Source organism: Lissotriton vulgaris, chromosome 8 (assembly GCF_964263255.1).
Source record: "Lissotriton vulgaris chromosome 8, aLisVul1.2, whole genome shotgun sequence".
Classification (NCBI taxonomy): Eukaryota; Metazoa; Chordata; class Amphibia; order Caudata; family Salamandridae; genus Lissotriton; species Lissotriton vulgaris.
The window spans coordinates 816,990,081-817,016,954 of record NC_141696.1 but is presented as its reverse complement, the minus strand read 5'-3'; the positions used below and the strand labels follow the sequence as shown (position 1 = coordinate 817,016,954).

General features: G+C 41.7%; 1 protein-coding gene across 3 annotated transcripts in view; it reads left to right on the top strand.

Annotated features, from left to right (window-relative positions):
• Positions 1-26,874, top strand: part of MAP4K4 (mitogen-activated protein kinase kinase kinase kinase 4) — a 665,231-nt gene that overhangs the window by 565,965 nt on the left and 72,392 nt on the right. For 2 of the 3 annotated variants that reach the window (XM_086934710.1, XM_086934709.1), the window contains 6 exons: positions 5,628-5,779; positions 6,597-6,694; positions 7,013-7,021; positions 14,452-14,627; positions 14,808-14,928; positions 24,001-24,118. In XM_086934710.1, coding sequence (XP_086790836.1) covers positions 5,628-5,779; positions 6,597-6,694; positions 7,013-7,021; positions 14,452-14,627; positions 14,808-14,928; positions 24,001-24,118 — 674 coding nt within the window. Of the gene's footprint in view, positions 1-5,627; positions 5,780-6,596; positions 6,698-7,012; positions 7,022-14,451; positions 14,628-14,807; positions 14,929-15,854; positions 16,044-24,000; positions 24,119-26,874 lie in introns of all 3 variants that reach the window. The other variant, XM_086934708.1, reaches the window with a different exon arrangement.

The window sequence follows — 26,874 nt, the reverse complement described above, 5'->3', positions numbered from 1 at the left end:
CTATAGAGGCTAACTATAAGAAACTTTACAGATTTCATGTTATACCACATCAAAACCACACTCGGGAGAGCACAAAGATTTTGCTGTTGATGGAGGAGACACAAAACTGAAATTAAAGTAAATACTTTTTTAACCTTCCCATAAAGCTATCAAAAACTTGATCAAAGGACCCGAATAAAACATAACGTGCAGACCTCCAGGTTAGATTCTTTTGTTTCCACCACTGGGTTCTGAGGTGCATGAAGAGACCTCCTGAGAGGTTGTTAGTACACAAGTTACAAAAACATCTTGGGATTGTCGTAAGTTGACAGGGAAATAACTAATTGGTGCTTGAGCAAAGATTAGTTTTTATGTCTCGCCTAGGCAGCGGGCATGCGTTGCTCTAGGAGATGACCTTTAGAAATCGGTCATCTCCTTTTCAAGCACACTTGTGCTTGTGGTGGCATCCACCTAGCGGGAGCGAGCAGCGGCGCTCCAACCATATGTTTCTAATTAGCATGGCCTCTCGCTGCAGCTCCTGCTCCCGCTAGGGGTAATCTAGCACAAGCAGGTTCCACATGATGCGGCTGCCGTTGAAGATCAGGTCCTCCACGACGCACATGAAGGCTGAAGCTATGGGTGCAGCCCCCTCCTCAGAGCCGTGCTGCCTGCCCTTGCCTTTGACGAGGGCTCATGCCGCACTCCGATCTGTGCGCTCTGGGAAAGGGCAGGGAGCTGCGAGTAGACAGGATCAGGGCTCACACAAATTCTGCTTTCATTGGGTTTCCTGGGCTGGCTACATCGCCTGGCAATCATTGACAGCAGCTGCAGTCCCTCGGCACAGCCAGGCACTTACAAAACAGCCTTGTTTGCTTCTAGGAGGCTTACCCAAATCTCTGCTAAGCCACGCTAGTGCGAGCTCTATATTCCAATTATTTTAACCCCTCTGCCACGCGCCCAGATAATAGCTAAGCGCTCCATTCGCGGAAGGAGAGCAGCACCTTTTATCCTGTCTCACAGAGTACATCTGCCCATAATCTCTGCCCGTATTATTGTGACAAAGTTTTATGTCTAATCTTCTCAGTCTGACTGAACCGGACTAATATTTGAATACCGCTCGCTCCTTTCTCAGTTTGTTTATTCAGCTGAGATGGAATGGTGCTGACCAACCTGCATTACAACACCGGCCCACAGCTCCAACAATAAAGGGAAAATCAATGTAATTACAGCTGTGGTGCAAAGAACAGCAACACCATTTCATTTGAGACCCTAAAATTTGCAGCAAGACTCTCTCAGACGTCACTTTTCTGGGATTTAATTAGATCCTGCGCTCGGATAAAAGTCCACTCAAGAAAGACGGCTGGAGTTAATTTCTTGGTAAAATAAAAATGTCACAATTCTATTATAATTCTGCTCAAGAAACATGCGTCTGTGCTCTAATCTAACACCTCAAGCAGTGTGTTTCCACACGAGTTCGTGGGAATTGACGCCTCATCCCTATCCTCGGGGACAAAACCAGGCTGCGGCCCTGCCCTTCTGGAAGGCAAGTGGCAGAACAACTCCAACACTGGCGTTGCATAAGCCATCTTTGGGTAGTCACCTGTGCAGGACACTCATGTGGTCCACGTAGGGGAACAGCAAGAGTCCATCTGATATATTTAAAGCCTCACGAGAGTCAAGTCATCTTGGATATAAGATCTTTTTCTTTGTATGTCTATGCCTGCAAGTGTACGCATACATGTGTAAATATGTTCTTGCAGGTGTTTAAAGGGGGTGATGTGACTTCATATCACAAGGGCAGCCAGTTTGCAGTTGTGGGCGCCATTGAGTAAAGTGCATTTCGGGAGTTGTAGTCCTGCTTCCCGCCATCTGGACGAACACATGATGACTGGTTAAAAAACAGAAAGCGTAATTTTGGATAAGTGACTATTTGGTCACCATATGTGAGAGTGCAAGTGTTTGTTCATGTAGGTGCACATGGGTCCAGTTGTTTACATGTTTGTGCTGGTTGACTTGCCGCTGAAGGTTGGTAGGTCTTTGCAGGTGGCTATTAATATGTGCTGTTTATGCAGGATTTTATGTGCAAACATAATCTGTAGGGAAACTAGGATGGAGGAACCTGCTACTAAGGCTCAGCAATGGGACCTTACTGCTTACTTCCCTACTCCAAAAAGACACTAAGTAAATACGTTTTATACACATAACCATATTTCCTCAATGTAGAAAGTTTTAAAAATTATTGTATAGGTAAAGGGTTTTCCTTAGACAGGGACTGATACACAAGGGTAAATTGCCCTTTTGTGTACGTTTACAACTTTTTTGCTATTCACAAATTACAGGTTAATAAGTTTACAGCTACGGAGAGTCCGCAGTCAGGTGGAGAACTCTGCACCTAAAAAGATTGCCCTGTCCTATATTTTTATGTGCAGAGTTCTCCACCCGGACTGCAAAATCGCTGCAGTTGCAGCCCTGCCAAGTAACACGCATCAGGCTTTATACTAATGCATTTTAGTGTAGTGGTCCGCATTACTGCACTAAAATGCATAAGTCACGGATTTATATCGCTTCCTGACACTATTGGCGCTGCGTGGCGCAAACCAAGACAGATGTTAGAGCCGCACTTCATTTACGCAAAGCGGCGCAAGCCTGGTGTGTACAGTGCACACACTGCGTGCTGCCTATCCACAGCCTCCTGCATAAAAATTGGAAAGCATTGCAACTAACTTTCTTTTTCTAAATTTGAGTGGGAGTTTTCTGCAACAGCTATAACACCCACCTAAATTCCTTGCTCTGAGGTGAAATAATGTTAGAAGAGTGTTGCATAGGACATAAACAGGCAACTCTTTTCCTACTGCGACTGGTGGACTATTATTTTGCATGATGAAGTATTTTGGTAAAAATTTCAAACATTTAACAGTACTAGCGGTGGCTCTTTAAAAAAACTAACATCAAACGTTATTTAACCATGTTGCTATTAAATCCAGTGTCTTTTCCTCCTATCAAGAAATTACATTATCCTAAGCTTAAAAAAACGCAGCTACCATAGTTGGTAATGTGAAGATGGCCACCACATTGGTTTGTGATTGCACTCTTCGCTCCACTTTGGGAAAGCTAATTGGCTACTACATGTATATTAACTTACTGCCAATTTGTTCTTTTTAAAAAGATGGGTGGCAATGATTTTATATTGGGATTCTGGATGCAAGTGTGAATCTGTTACTGACAGTCTTTCATCGGTTTCCTTGATTCATTGGCGTGTAACAGGCATTGGACTGGGCAGCTGCATTTTGGAGACCTTTTGTCTACATGTGAGGAGAGTTGGACCTAATCCAGAGACAATCAGAGTCTACAGAAGCAAAACATGGGGGGGGGGGGGGGGCAGAAGAAAAACAAGCATTAGGATAGCCAAAAGGTCTCGCCCTTGGGACCTGCTGCATAACTATATATTTATAAGGTCCCAAAGGTGAGACCTATTGGCTATGCCAATGCTGGTTTGTCCTGGAGTGTTGTCTGTGAAAGTTACATCAGGACTATTTTTAAGTTCTAGGAAAGAGGTTCTCATAGGGATCAAATACTCTGCATAGGCTATCCTCTGAAAACACCTGAGTATTATAGGATAGTCAGGCTTTGTGGGATATCACAAACATATATAGTTACAATGTTGGGGCAGTAAGATGGAATGGTTTGATTTTTATTTTCTTAATAATCAACTTTTTTGAGTTTTGTTGTTGCAGAACAGGTGGGAAAAGTACTTCAATCAATAAGTCTCCATAATCTGAGGACAAATTAGTAAAAGCACAGCTATCACACTTATCCCAGTGTCCATAGGACCGCCAGTCCGATAGAGCTCCTGAATCTTTAGAGCAACCAGTCCATGCCCGCTTGCCCCCACGTTCGCTCCAAATCTTATGATATTTGGCAAGGCAGCCTCTGGCCTCATACATCGGTTTCTCTTGTTGGGCGCACCAGTCTACTCCTTGCCGCCATTGAGGGATTATTGGTGGCGCTGCGGACTTCTAAAGACCGGCTATATCCCTTTTGACTATCATGGTGGCCGTGTCTAGTAAGGCCCTATCTGCTCTTGTACCCCCAGCCATGCCCAACACTGCCAGTAATAGTAATGTCAGGGAAAGATCCCAGTACTGTGGCGAGCTCTGCAAACACCGCCTCCCAGGATCTTTGAATGATGAGTCTCCTCCAGACCATGCAATAAAGATTTGGAGTGGTTTGGGAGCATCTGAAGCATCTAGAATGAGACAGGTGGCCTGCTTTGTGCAGACAGTCTAGAGTGAGATCTGCACAGCGAAGATAATGTTTGGATCAGTGTTAGCCTAGAGGAGATCATAATGACCCTAGGTGCCATCAGGGCATCTCTCCAATCATTGTTTTTCAGAGGGCCAACCCACTCCTCCCAAAGCATTGATTTGGGAGACCCCTCCCTTCCCAAGGGGACCTAGTGTAATCTTGCCTCAAGGGGGCTAAACTCTAGATTATTTTAACTTTTTTTTTAAATAACTGGGTTAGATGATTACCCTCCTAGTCTACTTATAATCACAAGGAAAATCATTCACCCCCCATTCCTTCAGCTGGGCAGGTATTTGGATCCCCTGGATTGGTAATAGGAAGTAAGTAGTCTTGTTATAAGGACACAAACCATCACCCATGCAAAAGGGCATGTTTCATCACTGCCTGCCGCCTAGTCAGGGTTGCAAGTGTGTAAGAAATCCATAATTATTGAAAGGGTATCATCCTTATTTGGTCAGAGACCTACCAGTTGAAACTGGGTAGAGGTGAGTAGCATGAATTTTGTTCATAGACCCCTAAAACAACATGTATAAAAGCTGTACTATAGGTAGGTGAATTCATAACTATTACTGTGATATTTGTTCCTCCAATTACCTGTTTCTGCATGTAGAGTAGCTCAAAATTTCCGAAGCATTTGTCTGGAAACTAGGCTCAATAATTATTTTAATTTCTAACAACTACATTGGCTGTGTAGTATAGTAAAGGAAATAGACAACACTTGTGGTTATTGTTTCGAATGCCTGTAGCAGGAACAGAAACAATGAATTAAGGGGCTGTAGCATTGATGCAACGCCTTATGGCTGTCACTCTTGTATGACAATAAATTTCATCTAAATCCACGGAAAAAGTATTTTGCCTGTAAGTTCATTTACAGGTAACTAGGATTTAAATGGTGGTCAAACTCCATTAACCTTAATCCTCATCAAATCCATGGTACTCCAGTCCCCCCACATGCCACACTGGTGATATAAATGGTGTGTATTTTAAAAAGCAAAATTAATTTTGATTAACTATGTGAGCTCAGCTTTAGTTTTTTTTCTTCAAAATAGCAAGTGACTCTTGTCGTATCTACGCTTGTCTCTGAACCCTTGAAAAAAGGAAAACTCGGTTCCTTCAACGCATGCCTACTCTCCCATATGCTTTTTAGGATTCATTGGTTTTCATAAGGCACTACTGTTTTAGGAACAGATGAAGCTTTGAGACCTCTTGTTAATGCTCATTTACTAAATACTAGATCTGTTGTGTTTCTTTGAAATTCTAACTTTTAAGAACTAATTTGTAAAAATTACACATGCCTCACTAATAACCTTCTTTTTTTTTTTTTTCTTTTCATTTCAAATTAGCAATATAGAGCCCCGGCTACTGTGGGAAAGAGTTGAAAAGCTTGTACCCAGGCCCGGCAGTGGAAGCTCCTCTGGGTCAAGCAATTCCGGATCGCAGCCAGGATCGCACCCTGGTTCTCAAAGCGGATCTGGGGAACGGTTCAGAGTGAGATGTGAGAATTATTCGATTTATCCTCAAGTTAATTTATTTTTAATTCACTAGTGATGCAAATATAAAAGTAAATAGCTTAATGCAAATGTGTAGGAGCAAGTTCCCATTTGAAGACTGTTATCACAGCAGTCCTTGTTTTTGCCTCTTGTTTTTCTTATTTGTAATAGTCTATCTAAAACTCTTCTTTCTTGGTATGCAGTGTTATGGTGTGGTTGACTATAAAATAATAGTAAAAGTACTGTTCCCTCCTGGAAATAGTATCAAACGAAGTGCTGAACTACACAGTTGGTAAGTTAGACTGAAATTCTTTGGCAACTCTGATCAAATCACCAGTTGTGTAGAGCAGTAGTTCAGTTGACATTACCCCGAGGAGATATTGATCCCAATTCTTTCCTCTCCCTCAAACAACCACTGTTTCTTTGTTACTTCTTCTTTTGACAACAGCTGTGATAGCAGCATTGTACAAACAGTACATGCATTTTAGTCTTCCAATACCTTTTGGCTTTAAATAAAATGGTTGTGATGCAAGTATGGCAGCCACTCAATGCTAGCTTTATGATAGCAGAGTTGACAGCAGAAATGGTAGGCCTTGATAGCACAATAAATAAAATCATATTGTTGAATATTTGAGGTATTGCCAGAGATCTGTCTTCCTCTGTCCATTCATAATATGTTAAAGACTTGCATTATCAAAGTAGAAAGAAAGTGGTTAATTTTCTGACAGGCCATGAACAACTCCCGATTGAATTTGGAAAAAATGTATGTATCATTTTAAACCGTTCTATTTATCTTCATTGCAACATCTGGATATTTTGTAGCATCGTCTAAGTCGGAAGGTTCACCATCCCAACGACATGAGAATGCAACCAAAAAGTCAGAAGAGAAGAAAGAAATCTTCAGACCCATCAAATCTGCTGTTGTAAGATTATATGGCTATATTTCAACTTGTATTATATAGTTCTCCTTTTAACCACAAGTAGCATGAAATTCAGAACAAGAAGCCTTTAAGTTGCATTGGTAATTATAAGGGGGCTGCTTATCTACTCTATCTTGTCTTTGTGTGCTATTGCTATAGTCGTTGATTGCAATTCCTAAGCTATTAACAGCTACTTAAAAATTCCTTTGAAATCTTGATAGTCAATTGTTTTTTTTTGTTGTTTTTTTTTACCGAACATCTTTCACTACTTGGACCTTTGGAACCTTCAAATCACGAATGCTCTGATGAATGTTCTAGGGAGATGTGGTAAGCGGTGCTCTCATTTAAGATACAATATTTGAGTTATTGAAAAAAAATTCTATTGGTCATCATTATCTCATCAGATTGCAGAACCTGTCTTTGCCTTATCTGAGATGCCATGACCATGTAATGCTAACATAGCACTCATTCCTATTAACGGATGGGAAAAAAATAATGTTGGTTTTTCACATCTAATGAAACAATTGCTGCTAATATAATACACTACCCGTACTGTGTTGTGATGATTTGTTTGTGTGGCACTATTTTCAGTTGTTTTCTTTTGCCATAGCAAATTTGGAAATGGTTGTCTCACTTTCTTAGATAGCAGACATTTTTGCACTGGAACTAACAAGTCAAAATATAAACCATAGATGTGCATCGTGATAACTTCCAGACGCATGTGCTGTGCATTATCCAGTGGGTTGGTTTGGAAATGTTTATTTACAAAGTTTTTCCCGTAGGACTTTATCCAAGTGTAGCATTAGGACTATCTATAATATTGACCTAAGCCCACAATTCCCCCTAGCGTAGCCTACATTTTAGATTCTTTTTTTCAGCTAGTGCGTTCAAAGGTGCTCGAAGAGAGCTCCCAAATATTTGCTGAGTGGAAATCCGGAAAAATTATCAGAAGTGTGATTGGAGTTGATGCTGGATTGTGAATTCAGGTTTTCAATGGCTCTTCAACATAGTCAGGGACTGGTAAATATTACAATGGACGAAACTCCTCAACTCTATTTTGTAGAAAGAGCATGATCTTCAAGTCGTCAAGTTTTCCCTCAATTGTCAATGAACGTTCTCAATGACGAATACCTGGTATGCATTTTCTGTCTTCCTATAGACCATAAGTTGGCGGACTATTATGCTTGGTCTCTTTTCAAGCCAAAAACCCAAGTTCACAGAGCTAAGGTATTGCTGGCACACTGGGGCCAAAGTTGACATGTTGGGGAAGTCCAATTTTGAGAGGTAGAAAAAAGGTGGTCAGTCGAGCTGGGATATGGGTTTTTGGAGGAGGAGGAGGAGGAGGAGGTGGAGTTTGAGGTCTTGGAGAAAGCTCGAGGGAAACACCAAGTTGAATTGGATACCAGGAAAGTTTCCTTTCATACTTTTGAGGGCCATGGATCGTCTCATTTGAGGAGGTCCAACCTTAAGTCTCCAGTCCTCCAAACTAAAAAAAATTCTGAACCATCAAATTGAATACTATCCACATCTTTTCTAGTGAAATAAACTCATCGCATTGAGACAGTTGGTGCTGATAAACCTGGCAGTCAACGTAGTTGTAAAAAAATCACATCCTGCTATTCTCTGCTGATAAGCTGATACTTTTGGAATGGAAATGGAGCTGGAACAAGAAAAAAAACATACTTCTTAGTAGAGACTCTCAAGACCTTTCCATAGGAAGACTCTACTTTCCTATGTTAATAAGTACATTGCAGCAGAGTAGAGGGGGGTTTGTCCACACAGGCTATCTCTAAGGTGCTTAACTAACGATTGAGAAGAAGTAGTTTAAAGCATCATCCCTTATTCCACAGTATATCAAATCGCATGTGGGACCTGATTCTCTAGAGGTGTCTACAGAACAAAAAAGGCAACAATCCTCTGCCACAAAGCCTTTCCTTGGAAAGACAGTAAGAGGCTGGAGGCTGTAGGGAGGAAGGTGGGGAGAGCGTAAGCAACTGAGTTATGCATAGCTAGTTCGAGCACACCACTGAATGTATAAGCTCACCAGCACTGAGATGAAATTGAAAATGTAATTAAACTTCTCTCTGAAAGAGGGAAAAGCAGTAGTAGAAAAGGCAAGAAATATTGCCAGCTAATTCCTAAAGATAGTTTTGGACTCAGAAGGACTGCAAGCAGACAACTGTCAACGGGGCAGAGCTGTAAAGTCACACTTCATTGTGCATATTAGAGTTTATCCTCGTAGTGCAATCTAATGTAATAGTCCCGTCCTTCGCAAGAAATCAGTTACTTGACCCAGAAGTTGCCCACTTTGGAAAATATGAAATAGGCTAATAAAACTGTTAAGGTGATGGGAGCATTGCAGACAGTGAGAGGAACCTCAAACACAAGAGGACAAGGCAGAAAGCTGTGTGCACGACAGTATCGAAGGCATGTAGTAGTAGTGTATTTTGTAAAGCGCACAGCTGCCCCAACGGGGCGTCCCGGCGCTGTATAACGCTGTGGAACCCTTCCTGGCTCTCCCTGTGAGATGCCCTTCCTGGGTACCTCCAAGGTGAAGCCGGCATCCCAGTGTTGTAGGGGCTGTTGTGGAGATTAAGCAAGCTATTGCCCAGAGTTGCAGAGTGGGACCCATGATTAGAGTAGGCACCGAGGCGAGACATATCGTCTCCGCGGACATTGAGCCCAAGACCCTGCCGCGTCGGGACTTGAACCCTGGTCCCGGGCCTGATCTCTGCTTTAGAGTCTGCCGCTCTAACCAGTGAGCCACACTTCTCTGCATAATATATGGGCGTCATTTATCAAATATCACAATGGGAACCTAGTCCTTTTTTTCGTGAAAAGTGAAGGATCAGACCTCAAGAGGGTTTACCTCTACTTCAAAATTACCTTTGAACGCAGCTCCTTCAGCACACAGAAACAATAGGGGGCAGAATAAGTGACTTCAGCGCCAGGGAGTCCGTAACAGAAGGTGTTTGTTAAAACTAATCAGAAACGGTTATTGTTTGAGTTCCACCTACAATCCTGTCAAAGATACAAATGAAAAGAGTAAATACACATTCTCAAATAAGAGGTACAAGAAATCTAACAATGCAATAAAGGTTTCTATAAAGGAAAAAGACACCGGAATATGCTTTGTAAACTTTGATACCGTTTTTTTTTTTTTGCATAACTGTTATCAAAGAGGACAAACATATTATATTCTCTGCAGACTACTTCGCCATCTCAATCGAAGCTGAATTTAGTGTTAGCTGGGCTAATTAAATCACTGCTTGAGCTTATGCAAAAAGTGTCTCTGAATTCTATACCTTTCAAAACAGAATTCCTGATTGTCATTACTTCTTTAAGGAAAGCAAATCAGATATAAGCACTTACAGATCTCGAAACATATTTATACTGTCATAATGAGAACTCCCTTTTAATTTGTTCCCAAAGTGGTTTTATATTAGTCGAATCACAGATAACATAATATTTAGGTCCCGCCTGAGACAGCGTGTTCTGTCACTTGCGAGTCTATTTAAAAAAAAAAAAAAAAGTAAAATGGGCTTATAGCCAGTCTGTTCCTTACCTTTTGTTGTCTTCAACGTCACGCATTTCCTTGCTTCTCATTGGTCAGCGGTTCTTGTCTTCGGGTGGTTTCACTTTGTTTTTGTGCGTTTGTCCATACTGTGGAGCATGGCCATGTACAGCTTCCTGTCAGTGACCAGTGTCCTTCCATTGGCTGTGCATTTCTGGATGGAGATACTTTTTCTTTACAGTGGTAGCACTCCATGATGGTTTATGTGGTTGCAGGTTGACTACCCTCCTCCCCCGAACCTCTCCAGAGTCATTGTTTTCTTCCACCACATCCACACCTGCACCTTGCCCCATCCCCCCACCTAGTCGTGACTGCTTCACCTAAGTCCCTTCCCCTGTCATTGCTACTACCCCTCTCTTTAAAGGTCTGCACGTTCTACTGTTGTAAAATTGTTCTGTGAGATCACCACATAAAGCTGTTCCGTGCTCACAAAACAGTGAGCATTACAAAGCTTCGGCCTGGAGTCCTGTAGTCCCCGCCTGCCAGCATCTCATTGAAGCAGCCTTCATTGGAATCAATTCACATTGTGGGGAGCTTGAAACAGTCTGTTCGACAAGTTCCCAAGTTTGGAGAGTGCAAGGAGTAATTGGGGATATAAGGCAGCCCTGAGATGTCGTAGAGGAAAACATTCTATCAGCCCCCAGTTCGTCCATCAGAATAGTTTTAGGTTCAACTGAGATGTGGACATTGGTGGTGGTCCACACCGGGCTCTGTATCTCCACCCAGAAAATTTGAACCATGAGACATGACCACCATGTATGTGAAAACGTTCCCCTCTCACTGCAGCCCTTCCAGCACAAACCAGATCCCCCAAACATCTTGTACAAGCGAACAGGTGTTGGGTACCAACGGGCCAGTACTTTATAGGCATTCTCTTTATATTGGATGCAGCTAGATAATCGACCCCCTGTCTGCCAAATGCCCCCCAGGTGACAGATATTTCTGTAGCCAAATCCCTATCCCTCTGTAACACATAGGCATGTTTCCCTAAAGCTATATTCTTAAACAAAAACTTAAACAAAAACTCAACCGTTCCCTTCAGCTCACCTAATTTTAAGTCCATGGTCGTAAAAATGGTTAAAGACTGCAGTACTTTGATGGGAGTTCAAGCTTTATCCATCAATAGAGTACTTCTATAACTACTTCTAAGGAAGCATTCAACTGCCAGTTTGTTGTTGCTTCTGGCTAAACGCCTGGTTTAACAATGCATTTTCAGCGCGCATAATATCGACCGATTGAATGCTAGAGGTTTTCTATACACAGTTTGGAGATTTCGTTCCTGATAAGCTTGCTAGCCTATTGTTTCTGAGCCGAGTGGATTTTGCAAATGGAGCATTTTGAGTAGGCTGCCGCAGGATCGAATTTGCCTAAAAGGGTTTGGTTTCCAAAGGTTTTGAAACCATTACCCCTATCCTTTCCAAATGTGCAACTATGGGTGTTGGTTGAGCTCCCATTATTAAATACTCAATGTTGCCACAGAAATGGATAATTCTAATAAATACTTTTGACTCATCCTTTAACAAAGTTTTGGCAGACACATGCTTATCTTTAACACGCATCAGGATCCTATGGTTTTTCTGTGCTCTGGGTATTGGTGTAAAGTGTTTTTGCTTATGCAGCACTGTTGGAGAACTCTTGATGGCAAGGCACCAGTTACCCAAGTCGAAGGGAGGTGTGTCAACCAGCTCCTTGCCCTCCGGTCAGATGGCCCAAGGGCAATGCCCTCCTTCAGCTTTGGTCTTTTGGTCTTTTAGCTATTCCCCAAAAAGAGTGCGCATCTGTCTGGATACTCCTCCTGCTCTCAGGCTTCTTTATCACCTTGCTTTGCTAGTAGTTGTAGCATATTTCATGGTTTAAAGGGCAGTGTACAATTTAAAGGTTCAGATAAGCAGCAAGCAATGCAAACAGTACAGAGAAAACATGTAAATACAATCAAAGAAACTGTCTAGGGATTCTTGACCAAATCAAGGTTATTTAACACAATTGGCAGTCCTAAGTTCTACACAGTGGTACTCCAGAGATTGATAACCTCATGCACATAGACTACATTAGGTAAAATGCACCACTTCGTAGCACCCTTGTCCTGTTTACTGCCAGGGAGACACTCGTGCATGGATTATTTCTTTCCACCAAGGCATGGATCCGCTAGAAGCAGTGTTTGACTGTTTGGGTTCCAATTTTGGATCCATTCAGTTCAAGGTCGTGATTGGAGTCATTCTAACCTATATGGAAGTTATCACAATGCTTTAAATAATTTCAACCAAAGGGGTCTTAGTTTGGAATAGCATGATAGTCGTATGTCTTAAAGCACTTTGAAAGCCACTTCTGGTTTGTTTCCAAAACCACTCCCCAGCTTTTGTCCATTTGATGGTGGCTTTTCTGATTCTCTCGATCAGTAAGTGAGGTCTCCGTGATAACATTTTCTGTGCTTCATTTTATCTCTGATGATGCTAAACATACTCAAAGTTTTAGCAAAGAATTGTCATTGCTTGCTATAGAGGAGCCACTCGGAAGATAAGTGTTTATTTTAGCACATCTGCCCTTAGTTTAAGATAGAGAAGCAGGAGAATATTTGCCCAAATGTATCATTTAACTAGATTCTGCACAGTTTACTATCTAAATTGTCTAGGGCTGGCCTTATTTTGATTCAGGATGTGTTAAGCTGCAGACTAAGTTGCTAAGAAGGAGCAGGACAGATAACACACTCCTTTTAAAAAAAAAAAAGAATTAAACTTTATTTATTGATTATAATCACATTATTACATTACATGATTGGACAACATATTGCATATTTTCATCAAGATGTTACGGGTAAAACAGTAATTAAGAGTTGCTTATTACATATCTCCCATCAGTCTCTTGCCTTCGCATTTCCATTTCAGTTGTGAGTGACAAACCTAAATCCCCCCTATATTCGTTCCACTGAGACCACTTCTTATCCATTTTTTGGGGCATCCCGGAGTCTTGTAAACCTATCTCTGCCATCATGTATCTATCCATTTCTCTAGCCCACAGGGAGACCCACGGCAGGCGCCTGTGCCCCCAGCCCCTGGCCATTTCTCTCTTAACCAGTGTGTAACCCAGCGTTGTAAATTGCCTTTCGACTTCTGTCAGGTCAGTACTGTCCCAGATGTTCAATAACCCAAGCTGTGGTGTAAGTGTTATATCTTTCCCCAGGGCTGTATGCATATGAGACGTTGCTCCCTCCCAGATGGGGCGTATCTTGGGGCAGGACCATAATGTATGGTAAAACGTGGCTTGCTGCCCACACCCCCTCGCACATCTGTCATCTGGCCTGGATCTCATCCTGGCCAGTACTGTCCCTGTCATATATGATCGGTGGAGTATTCCAAGTTGGATTAGGCGAAACCTCAGGGTAATAGCTGCTTCATGTGGGGACATCAGCGCCGATTGCCAATCATCATCCTCTATAGGGCCTACGTCATCCTGCCATTTCTCCCTAAGCTTTTGGAAGGCGTCAGGGAGGTTGTTACTCAGCTTCTTGTAGGTTAGAGATATTGCCTTTGAGTTAAGAGGCCCCTCCAGCAGGTGATCGTCCAGGGGCGACGATTCCGGTATATCTTTAAAAGATGGGAAAGCTGCATGTAGCGCGTGTCAGATCTGTAGATATCTATATATTTCCTTCTGTGCAATCTGATATTTCGTCTGGAGTTCACTAAAAGTTAGTATAGCCCCCTTTTTAATCAGATCCCCCACTTTTGATAGACCAATTAGGTCCCATTTTTCGTATCCAGGCTGATAGCCTAGTCGTTCCAGCCGCTGAGCAAACCACAACGGCGTGGCCAGTGAGAGTGCCCGCCCATCCTATTTGAGAGGTAACCAGAAGGTAACACACTCTTGATTTGATGTCTGTTTAGTTCCACGTTTAACATGCTATCAGTGTACTATTTAATAATTGCTCGGGTTAAAGTTTAAACCTGCTCATACTGCACCATTGATTTGCAAGCTTTTTGTGCCATAATTGGAAAAATATTTTTGTTTTTCTTCGTTTACATGTTCTCAGAAAAGTTGACCAAATGCAGCAGTAATTAATGCACTGTTCCATTTTGTAGTTGCACTAAGGGTGATTGGATCATGGGTAGTTATTTGTATCACTCCTTTCTTTGATGCCAGTTCTGCTGTCTTGAAGTTTGTGTTTCTTATTTTTGCTTCTGTTTCCTAGGACTTGACGGAACTAGCAAAGGAACTGCGAGCTGTGGAGGATGTGCGGCCGCCTCACAAAGTGACCGATTACTCTTCATCTAGCGAAGATTCTGGCACAACAGATGAAGAGGATGATGACATGGAACAGGAAGGGGCAGATGAATCCACTTCTGGGCCGGAGGACACACAAGCACTGTGAGCAGATACTATTTGTAGTGAAAGCTTGAATTTAGAATGCTGCAATTTACGTTTGTATGAAGCTGGTATGAAAAGATGTAGTTTCTGTGTTTAAAATCCCCTGAAAGCAAGGATGCTTTCTAAACCAAAGGGAAGAGGTGAGTCTTAATTGACACCGGTTTCTTGTTCACTCCATAGGTCATCTTTAAATCTTAGCAACGGAGAGACCGAGTCGGTGAAGACCATGATTGTTCATGATGACGTAGAGAGTGAGCCAGCCATGACTCCTTCCAAGGAGGGCACGCTAATTGTTCGACAGGTACTGCCCATTATGTCACTTGCTTAGTGGCTCTTTGATTATTAACCCTTTCATTCATCCATGCTGTTTGTCTCTGCATTGTAACAATCGTCCATGTAATAATCAGGGTGACGCTTAGCAGCACATGCATTCGCATGTGGTGAGGGACGACCATGCCTATGCCGCTTATCACCTAGCTGTTTTGCATGCTTGTTGTGATCACCATTATAAAAACTAACTTTCAGAGTCCTTTAGCTTCTTTTGGAATTGGGGGTGGTATCCTGCAGACCAAACAGCAAGACGCTCAAACTGGGAAAATAATCAGGCTTTTGGTTTGTTTTTCAGACCCTCTCAGGTGCTTTGGCAATTTGGTTGTTAAAGACAATGCATCCCTTTGCATTTGACACTAACTTCTTTTTACTGAGTGCTTGGGAAACAATGGACCTTTTTTCAATAATTATGTGCAACTTTCTCCAAAGTTCAGTTTCTGAAGTGATTCAATCTTTAGTGCTTGCTAACTTGGGACTTTAAGACTTCATGCTTGATGTTCAAATAGCTAGGTAAGGGTTTCCAGATATTATCGTAGGCTGGCAAATCTGTCCAGTCTTAAGACTACCTATTAAAAAAGAAAGTATAAACTTAATTTGCTCTTTAGATATCAATTTGCCAACAAGGATATTTTGCATTTGGCAGCTTAACTTTAAGCAAAGTGTATTGCAATCAAAATATGATGCTAGCCAAAAGCAGTACTTTAAGAAAATGTTCTTTTGGCTCATCACCCTTTACCTTAAATTCTGGCATCGAGACATGAAGTAAGTTTTGGTAGTTGTGGCTGTCTTTACCTTTGTTTTCCTCAGAGAAGTATAAAATAAATAAATGAACCTGTAATAGGGTGGGAGGATTTAAGCAGCACTTGAGCAAGACAGGTGTGCCTGTTTTTTCTACAGACTACAGTTGACAAAAAGCGTGCCGGCCATCATGAGAGCAATGGCTTTGCTGGTCGCATTCACCTCTTGCCAGATCTCTTGCAGCAAAGTCATTCCTCCTCTACCACCACCACCTCCTCCCCATCCTCAAGCCAGCCGACACCCACCATGTCCCCACAGACACCCCAGGACAAGCTAACTACTAATGAGGTATGTCACACACCAAAGCTGGCAGCTTTCGTAGGAATATACCAGTGTTGCCTAATAGTTACTCTCCAGAGGACCTCTGGTCATTCTTCCACTGCTTTGTGCTGTCCCTTCACCCTAATAACACTTTTCTGTTCTGTAGGCATCCCTTAACCACTTAGATACTTGTAACGTGAACCTTTGCCAGCTGTTGTTCTGATGTCTTGTTCTTTTTCTTCAAGTAGTCCATAAACTTGCATGGCTTTGTTTTCTAAACCAAAACCGTCTGTCATTAGATCTGCCATTTAATTCATTTTTCTGTCCAATGTATTTTATGAAGATGTTGCCAGACAAGACCTAACTGAGAGATGCATTTCTTACTGGAAGCTTAAACCAACAATATATCATTTTAGCGTATGCTCCAGAGAGTTAAACTGTAGCTGCTCACAAAGTAGATGTTACTGATGTTTTGAAGTCTGCAAGAAATGGCAGACTGTTTCACAACAATTGACTTTCACTAGTTAAAGCCACAATAACTAAATAAACGTATTTGCCAAGCAAGAGAGAGTGCTGTTTATCAAAACGTTTTCAAATGATGGAGAGTGAAATGTTGGACTTGTGGGAAAGGGAAAAATTTAATGACTCCGAGGCACTTGTGTGCATTGGTGTACCCTTCTGAGCTCTTCAGACCCTTTTCCTTTAGTGATTTAATAATTTTGGGGATGCATCAGCTGCACTTGTAGATCTAGGGATTTATTGTTTGCAAGTCGTGTCACCTTTGCAATGCTTTTTTCCAATAACCTACCTTTACAATGAATCTTATAAATAAGTTGTGGTAGGGACATAAAATAAAAATCCATTGGAAATATTTTGTTAAATTAATAATATAAATATGATATATATATATATATATATATATACACACACACATATTTCATTTAATAGAAAAGACTAAAGGATGTCTTCATTTTCATCTTTTCAATTTAAAAATGATTATAATTTTTATCAAAATAAAATTAAATTACTTTTAATAATCAATACATGATTAAAAATATATATTTTTACTGTAACCGAGAACAATATTTGTTTGTGGCATGTATAGCTGGCGATACATAAGTTGTGCATACTTCTGCCATCTAGTGTTTGGCTGTGACATGTGCAGGTTGTTTCTCTTCAAAGAAGTCTTCCGAGTCATGAAGTATAGTCATGCCTGTGAGTGGATAATGCGCATGGGCTTCTGCTCCACTGTTATATTGTTTTTTTTCTGCCATCCGGGTCGGACGTGCTCCAGCGAGCTCCAGCTAAATGACCTGCATTGTTGTGTCCAGGCCTGTTCGGATCCTCTCCACTCGTCGGTATCGAGTATTCATCACGTTTCCTCCAGGGCTATTTTCAGGCAGTTCAGTCCACGAGCATGTCCTGTGATTAAAAATAACTCCATTTCGGATCAATGCCTCATGCCCGCCTCTATTAGCCACAGACAAAGCGAAGACACGCCAGATCTCTTCGGCGAACTGAATGTCGAAATTCACCCCGGCTGGAAACATTCAAATCTAATTCTGTGAGGATTCCGGCTCCGATTTGGAGGACAGCATGCCATTGCCTCCTCAGGGACAAGCATCGAAGACAGCAGCCATGAGTACAACCTCCCTCCTCCACCATCGCAAAGAGGCTAAGGACTTCCCTCTAAGGGGGGTCGGCCTTGAACCTTAAAGTCAGACACCAAGCTTCCTATCCATCACTGCCCTAAGGCCATGGTTGGCACAGACGCCAAGCTTCAGACTCATGGCCCAGCCTGCCACCGGCACCGAAGCATATCTTGAAGCAGTGCCAACTGGTGCTAGCATCAAAAACCTTGTCCAACCGAAAGCACTTGGTCTGATGTCAATCTGCTTTGAGACAAGATCCCTGGTGCTGACAGCACGCACCCGAATCATCCTCTGAGCCGAAGTGATCTTCCGTCGGTTCCGAAGACCAGAATCAGCCATCCTTCAGCAGCTGCAGGAGTAAATGGACGCTTGACAGGAGTGAATTCACATTCACCCACAGATGAGTGGAATCCACCAAAGTCCAGCACTGCTTCTCCAAAGCACAAGCTTACTTTCGAGGAAGCCATCAATCCCCCATCTCCACTTGGGTCCAAGGCTCAAAAGAGACCTGACAAGGCAACCAGTCCATTTCCTTTGCTTCGCCCTTTACCTCAATCTTCTCCTCCTTTTCCAGAATGGCCTCCTCTACCACCTTTTGACGCACTGCTTCTTTCACCACATGGTTTACCACACTCTCTGGTTTTGGGGGACTCAGTTTAGGCTCTCCTTAGGATCCTTATGACTAGCCCTTTGCGCCTCGTCTATAGGATGACACTTTGGGCGACTGACATTGAGCCCCCTGGAGATACTGATCCCGACCTCTACCCTGCCTGTCCCTCTTCACCCAATAACACGCTCAAGGGCATGCTCAAGCCTGCATCTGATTTCTTTAAGGAGCCACAAGGCGTCCCCTTTGGACCCTCCATACATCAGGGATCAATTACTACCAGACAACCTAGTAGTTCAGACAGCCTGTAAGCATGCAAATGCCCAGGGCATGTTGGACGTGTCTCCACCACTCTTGCTCTTGGTCTAAGGCAGGGCCCCCTGGGATGACATGTAGGAACTTCTCCAGCATCTGCTTGACCTATTCCGCAAATGAGGTCAGAACCTTGTGGCAGATGTTAAGCTAATCTGTTACTACCATTCACTGTGCCCCCAACGCTGCTGACGCAGCAGCTTGAGGGATCAGTTCCAGTGCCTTGATCCACAGACATGCATGGCTTCATGTCTGTGGCTTTAAGCAAGAAGTCCAGCAGCATTTGCTCATCCTACCCTTTAATGGGGAGTGCCTCTTCGGTCCCCAGGTTGAACAAATGCTGGAAAAAATCAAAAAAGGGCATGGATACTGCAGAGGTCATTGGTGCTTTGCAGACAACATCTACCAGTGGTTCTTTTTGGTGGTCCCAATACAGTGGAGAGGTTTGTGCACCACTGCCTCTCAAGGCACATCCACCCTCTAGCTGTGACTGTGCAAGGCATTGTCTGCTATCTGCTCCACCTGCAGACCTCAGGCCTCGCGTACACTTATGTCAGGCTTCACTTGACTGCAGTGATCGCTTATTTCCAGAACAGGGAACACGTCTCTGTTCAGGATCCCCAGCAATAAGGCCTTCATGGAGGTACTCAAGAGAGTCATCCCTCTTTGAGTCACACTGGCTCAGGTGTGGAAGCTTAATGTTGTCATTACGAGACTTATGGGCCCTCTGTTCCAACCCATACACTCTTGTTCCTTTAAATTCCTTTCTTGGAAGGCAGCTTTCCTGGTAGTCATCACCTCGCTCAGATGTGTCAGTGAGCTTCAGGTACTAACCCTGAAAGAACCTTTCTTTCAAGTTTATAGGGATAGGGTGGTCCTTAGACACCAATCCCAAATTACTCCCTAAGGTGGTCTCCTCTTTCCATCTTAACCAAACCATTGAACTTCGTGTTCTTCCCTTCCACAGGCACACTAGCTGAAAGGGCTCTCCATACCCTCAGTGTTAAAAAAGCACTTGTATTGTGTAGACCGATCAAAAGCTTTCCATAAAAGGCAACAGCTCTTTGTCTCCTTCTCCAAGCCATTCAAGGGCATGCTCTCTTCATAGCCCGGATAGCACTGTGGTTTGTCACTATGCCATTGCCAAGCAGCAGTTGCCAGTTCCTACCAGGCCCCTTTCTACCTATAAGAAAGGAGCCTCTATGGCCTTTTTACGTTATATTAATACCCCTATAGCAGACATCTGCAAAGAAGCTATATAATCTACCTTGATCACTACTGTGTGGAGGTTATAGCATGCTAACAAGCCAACGTTGGCCAAGCTGCATTTCGTACTCCTTTCCAGTCCTCTGCAACTTCTTCCGGCTAGACACTGCTTAGGGGAGAACTGGTTTAGTCTATTTACAGCTTGTGTATCTACAGTTACACATACCACAAATGGAAAATGTTACTCAACCTGCAGGCATCTGTTTCATGACTTGTAGGTCTGTTGATTCACATACGTCCTTGGAAGAGATTTTGATTTTTTTAATACACTGCTCAATTTAGGGCCTGGTGGGCGAGGAGAAAGTAGAAACATTGATGCTGCACTGTGGTTGATGTTGCCAGTCTCCTGCTGCTAGTATTGCACCTTGCAGCAGGGCCCAGCTAGTGGCATTGGAGAGACCATTTTCAATGATCACTTGCCTTCTTAAAGCAGCTGCATACTCTAATTTCTATTTGGTATTGCGCAGATAATATATGATGGTTCACCCCTGCATTCAATTATGCATAGACCTATTTGATTTGTTGAAATTATAAAATTGTTTACTATAAAAAAAAAAAGCGGTCAATGAAGTGTGATTTTGCTGTATGTCGATACTGTCTCCCAGTGGCATTTCCCTACTTCGTTATCTGTTCCTGCAAGCTGGAAACAAAGAGCAACACAACAGTAATGATTACAGTACTACTCATTATGCTCCCTTATATTAGTATCACAGAATCTGTTCATTAAAACCATGGGGTGTGGTATCATAGTCCTGTGGCTCCCGTTTGTCAGCTGTCTACACTGAATGGTTCTCTGAACCTGATACTGCAATTTCTGAAAGGTGGTATGATGCTGTATCCGACATAGGCATGCACACTTAGTGGTTAGCAACTTTGTCCATTATCGACCTTTGTTTCAAAAATCAGATCTGCAGTACCTTCATTATAGATTTTGCATCATTCAGGGGACATTTTGATTGTTATCAGCAGTTTTGTGACTGAAGTGGCTTAAGTAGACCAGAGCGCTTCAGTGGAACTTGTCTCTGTTTACATTAAATATCTGAAAAAAAATGTTCATGCCGGTTAACAAAACGATATGCAAAAAAAAAATAGGGAGACCATGTGGTTTAATGTAATTAGTGAGCTGAAAAGCGAACGGCTGGCAGTAGCAGTATGTAATTGTAGGACCTTCACAGAATCTTTTTCTTCAATAAGAAGCATAAAAAAGCAGGATCAGGGAACTAATATTTGGGGTGCACTGGAAGGGACTTTGAACAGGCTAACAGTAGTGCGGAGCTTTCGCTCACTTGCACAAGCATTGTTTTTTTTTTGTTTTTAAATAAATGAAAAATTAAGCAAGGGGTGTGGAGGGGAGACTTAGAAATGAATGAGTGGAGTGCAGAAATGCAACAACAACAAAAAAAAGTGCTTTGTCACATCAGCAGTGGAAGGATATATGTCTTGCGATCAGATTTTATGCAGCGGGGGGACAAACACAGAAATAGGTAAGAATTCCATCAAACAAGGAGCATGGAACTGAGACAGACAAGATAGCCATACTATCATGAATAAGGAGCTGACCAAAGCCCACTTTGTACATTGTGTTGTACACAATAGGTCTTCAATAATAGCGGTCCGTAGGTCGAGACAATTTTTTTTTATTCCTTCAGCAGTGGCTAGATACTGTAAAATATGCAAAATGATAAAGCACGTCTGCCAATTTTCCATTTCCCAAAGCAGCTTTTCCTAGCTGTCATCTGTGCAACCAAAATACTATGAATTTGGAGCTTTGTAAGGTGCCTTGGTGGTAGTGATTGATGAAGAAATGACATGGCGATTGGAAATCATTGCTTTGAGAATTTAACAAAAATATCTTGGACTATACTCTGTTTAGTACAAGTGGAACAAATAATTAAAAAGTAGAGTGTTGCTGTTGCGAGGGAGAGGGAGTGGATAAATGGGTTTATAATGTGCAAGTGTGAACAGAAACACATTGGAAGCACCACTAATGCAGCGCCTCTCCGGAAATAATTTCTAAAATCCTCACCACCTTTCCCTCAAGTCACAATTATCACATTTACTCATCAGTGGGGCCCATAACACTGATTTTGCTTACACACTTTCTCTCTACTCCATGGATTGGTGAGATTCAAAGGAGAGCGGCTGGATCATTGCAGAGTGTCTAAATTAAGCTAAACTATTTACAAATATACATCTGCAGTTTACATTCTTTACCATGGTTCTAGTGTTTAATCAATTTATTCAGACAAACCACCATTAATTTTCAATGGATCATGCTAGTAAAAAATGAGGCTAAGGATGAACAAGACTAGCTTAATTCTTCATTTTTCTACTTTTTATTTAGCAACGACTCATTGTCATGACTTATTTTTATTCACACGATTTAATATAACTGAATTCAAGTTTGTTAATTGTAAATCTCAAACATTTAATTTTGTTAAATGAAAGCTCAGAAATTGACATTTATTTAGAATTAAAAGGACACTTGTTATTTAGGTAAAGACATAGTTCCCAAGTTCATCATTCTATTTCCCTAACTATCAACCTTACCTAAAGACTCCGTTCCCATTCAAGCTAGTTCAAATATATCAAGAAAAACAGCAAAGTTCTTACGCATCAGGATTCAATCAACATTTCGGCAGCATGTCTGGATACATCAGGAAAATAAGGTTTTTTACTTCATCGGAACACCTTTTATACCCTTTTTACTAATTAAACTATCTAATTTTCTGAAACATTTAGGGTTTCAACACATTTGATTGGTTCTTCCAAGGGGTGGATGAGCATAACCTAATCATTTCATTATTCAACTTCCTCAGCATCATCAAAATTGAATATGGCTATTGTCTCTGTAAATGTTCATGTCACTTGTGTCCTCAAATTGCAATATTACCTTCAATTCCCATGATTTCACTACGGACTCCCATTTTGTTTGCAGCTATTCAGGGTTTCAGGGCACATTGTCCTTGACCCATCTTATTCGGCTAGAGGCTTTGCAAGCTTTGTCTGCAATTTTCATTCACAGCTCTGCACATGCGCAGTACACCTCAAGCTCGATTTTATGCAAACGTCCAATTTTCTACAGGCCCCAAAGGCCCATACGGGAACTATTATAGAAACAAACACAGATAGCTATTAGTTATTGAATTAAAAGCTATTTTGTTCACCTCCCCCTTTACTAATTTATCCCTGTTAGTTGTTACCTAGCAAATAAAGCCACAATTATGTGTAATTTGCTTACCCATCTTCCAGTTTTTGCCACAAATAGACAAACAGAAAGCACATTCATGCCGCTTTTGTATTAATTTAAAGCTGCTTATTAGTTTAGGACATGACGAAATAACTTTATTGGTAAATTATGGTTGCAACATAAGCAAAATTAGTTTCCCACGTGTACTTGTGTAGGTGCAAATTTACTCTAGGTTGATTAGCATATCAAACCACTCCATTAGTTCATGTTACTCTTAAGGGAGAGGAATTTCACGAGGGGTATACACAATTTTGTTTCTACCCTCGCTCCATCACCACAACTAATCGGAAATTATGAAACTGTGCTTAAGTTGCTCTTCTTACGATCCCACTTTTGTTAACTAAATATTTGTTACCATAGAAAGCTATCAAAAGCTTTCATCTCCTACTGTGTTATAGTTTTTTTTTTTTTTTGCATCGCTATGCTGCCATATTTCAATCGCACAGGTAGTGGCAAGTTATGCAAGAATAGAATGGCAGGTGGGCAAATTTTGAATGTTCCAGGGCAAGGGTTTATTATACAAATCAATTGTTAGTCAAGGGCAGGTTTTGGGGGATTAGCAGAGGTGTGTTTTTGAAGTCATGTGAGTTGCAGAGTTTGACAAGTGTTTCATGAAAGGTGTTTGCAATTCTTGTCAGATTAGTTTGATGGGGCTATGTAACAATTCCTCTAAAAAGGAAAAAATATCCTGAAGTTTGGGGGTCTAACATGACGTTGCGAAGCAGTATGCTGCAGTTTTGTTTTTAGGTACACTTCAGTCTGGTTTTAAATTAAATGCATGACAATGATGGCAGGTAGAGCGTGTTCCTATGTAAATATTAACAGTGGCACAAACAGATGATTGTATTTTGCATTATTGGTAGCCCTATATTAACGAAATGTTAATTTACGTTACAGACTCAATCTGCCAGTAGCACTCTCCAGAAACACAAATCTTCCTCCTCATTTACACCTTTCATTGACCCCAGATTACTGCAGATCTCTCCCTCTAGTGGCACAACTGTTACTTCTGTGGGTAAGTCCAGAAATGACCACCAAACCAATATTAAAAGATGTTGCAGTGCTTTTGTCATACATTTTTATTCCTGCACTAACACTGATATTTCTATAGAGGTTATTAATATTGTAAGTAAGAGTACCAAGCCCTCCAAAACACTGACCGACATTTATACTAGTGAGCTAAATCCATGAATAATGCTGGAATGCTGTAATAATGTTACAGCATTGCCCCCTCTTCATTTTAAAGTTATGTAGGAATAAATGAGCAATACGTTATGTTAACTTAACATTGCTGCTCATTTTCCTCTTCTCTAGTGGTAATCTATCAAGACTACTGTGGTGTTTTAAGACTGAGCACCAGGACCCTGCGGTTCTAGGCAGACTCAATGAGAGAATTACTTAACCATTTGGGGAGGTGTTAATTTGTGGTCATTAACGGTTAGGAGATAATAAGTTCAGTTGAATGTTGTACACTGATGAATAAAGACATCCGTTACGAGCTCTGTTTGTGGCCTGTTCTTTTTGCATGCTTCTGGGCTGGGGAGAACTCCACAACTGGCGACGAGAGAGGAATCTGTACCCCGAAGAAACAAGGCTGCTTTCTTTGAGAGTTTGTAACTCTATAGCAGACTACTTGTGTGTGCCACGTGTGCCTTTTCTATGACAAACCATTCAAATTTGGCGTGTGTGGAATCGAAGCCCTGCTCCAGCCCATATACTACCCTCAAAGAAGTCAAAGGCCCCGCAGAGGCGTATCCTCAAAAACCCACTGGTAAGGCCGAAAGATGAGATACTGCGTCACAGCCTAACACAGAGCCATCATCGATACAAAACAAAAATGCTAAAGGCAGTCACAGCCATATAAGACAAAAAGGAAAACTACGCTAAATGCAGCCTCAAACAGGTACAGTGCAAAAAGTTGAAAGCTTTAATAAACCAGTGTGAGAGTCGAAACCGAAACTTACTGTCAAAAAAGAAGATAGTGCCTGACGAAACAAAATAATCACAAGGCCAGTGCTTGCTAGGGGTACTGAACTAGAAAGGAAAACTGCCATCACCTGAACAGCATATACTCTCAACTGCAGTAGGAAAGAGCATGAAGTATGATGCTGCAGTGTTTCTGAAACCACCACCATTCAACATTGCAAAGAAGCAGAATATTGGTGATAGATGGACTGCATTTATCGAGGTGTTCGATGATTTCATAGATGTCCTAGAAGTAGTCTATAAGAAACTCATCAAGTACCTAAATAATCTTGCTGGTGATGGAGTAAAACAAGTGATAAAGAAAATCTCACAGACTGAGACAATTTCTTACCATCATATCAAGTAGCCAAGTTCAATCCAATGTCAAACATCTACTACGAAAGGTACATTTTAAATCAAGTGAGGCAGTAAGTTGGTGAAACAATTGTTGTTTGCTGAGAGACTCCATGTGCTTATCAAACATTGTAAATGTAGTAAATGTAATGATGAAGATGCCATATGCCTTAGTCATTTATGTCTGTCTTTCGGACTCTTTCTGAAGACGCATGCTAAGAGAGCTGCTCAGTTTAGAAAATGTGCTGATGGCTGCAAGAGCCAAGGAAAAAGCAGCTCGGCAAGCTGCTGACATGAAAGCTGTAACAGCAAAGAGTGAATCGGCACTAATCATGAAGAGCAAACACAAGCACAAAGTAGTACTGGTAAGTTTCCATCCTTAAAGAAACTAAACGAAATGTCCAGACATTAGACAGACGTGTAAAGGTTGCTTAAAGGAATACAACTTCAAAACTGTTACCAGACAAAAGAGAAACCATGTTCATCACAGCAAGATGAGAAAAAGAACACCAGAAAGTTCCAGAAGCATCCTCACCAATTCTACAAAGACAAAAAGCAACTTCATTTGCGACAGGTGGAAACTAAACTAAGTCAATAGTCATCAAGCTCATCCAGCAAAAGTGTTCAGACATCACATTCAAGCGAACTGTGAAGAGGGTGAATGTGCTATGATCAAATCCGCCAAAAAGCGACATGCTCAAGTGGGTCTTGCTACTTGCAAAGAAGACAAACAATTGACAAAAACAAGTGAGTCAATGAAAGGGACACTGCCCCAAGATCATATTGAAGGTCAACGGTTGCCTCATATCCTTTGTAATTGACAACAGTGCATCAATCAACATCATGCCAGTTGAACAGTTTAACAATTTGTCAAGCATACCACGACCAAATGTGTCAAACACAAAGGTGTTCACATGGGCTGCTTCAAAACCTTTGCAGAGTCATTGATCATTCATGGCGACCTTAAGCCCTAAAAAGACGTCTGTATAAGCCCCAATTCTCTTTCTTCAAGGTACTTTGTTCAGTGCATGTCTACTCCGTTTTGCAACTGCTTCTGACATGGGACTAATATCTATAAATTATATACACATACGCAGTTAAATTGTGAGTTGGTTCACGTCATTATTTCATGGCCTGGGAAAGCTCAAGACAATGAAGGTGCAACTTCATATCAATGAAGACATCCTGCCTATTTCACAACACCACCATAGAATAGCATTTCACCTGCAAGAAGCGTTGAAACAGAACATGAAGCACTGTTGAAGCACTACATCATTGAACGCTATTCTGGTTCTACACTATAGGTATCTCCCACAGTGGTAGTGCCAAAAAAGGAATATAGAGGTGCAATCCGCTTTTTCGTTGATAAGCGCCAGGACAACCAAGCACTAGAGAAAGAATGACATCCAGGTCCGCACATTGCAGACATGATCATGCAGCTGAACAGATCCA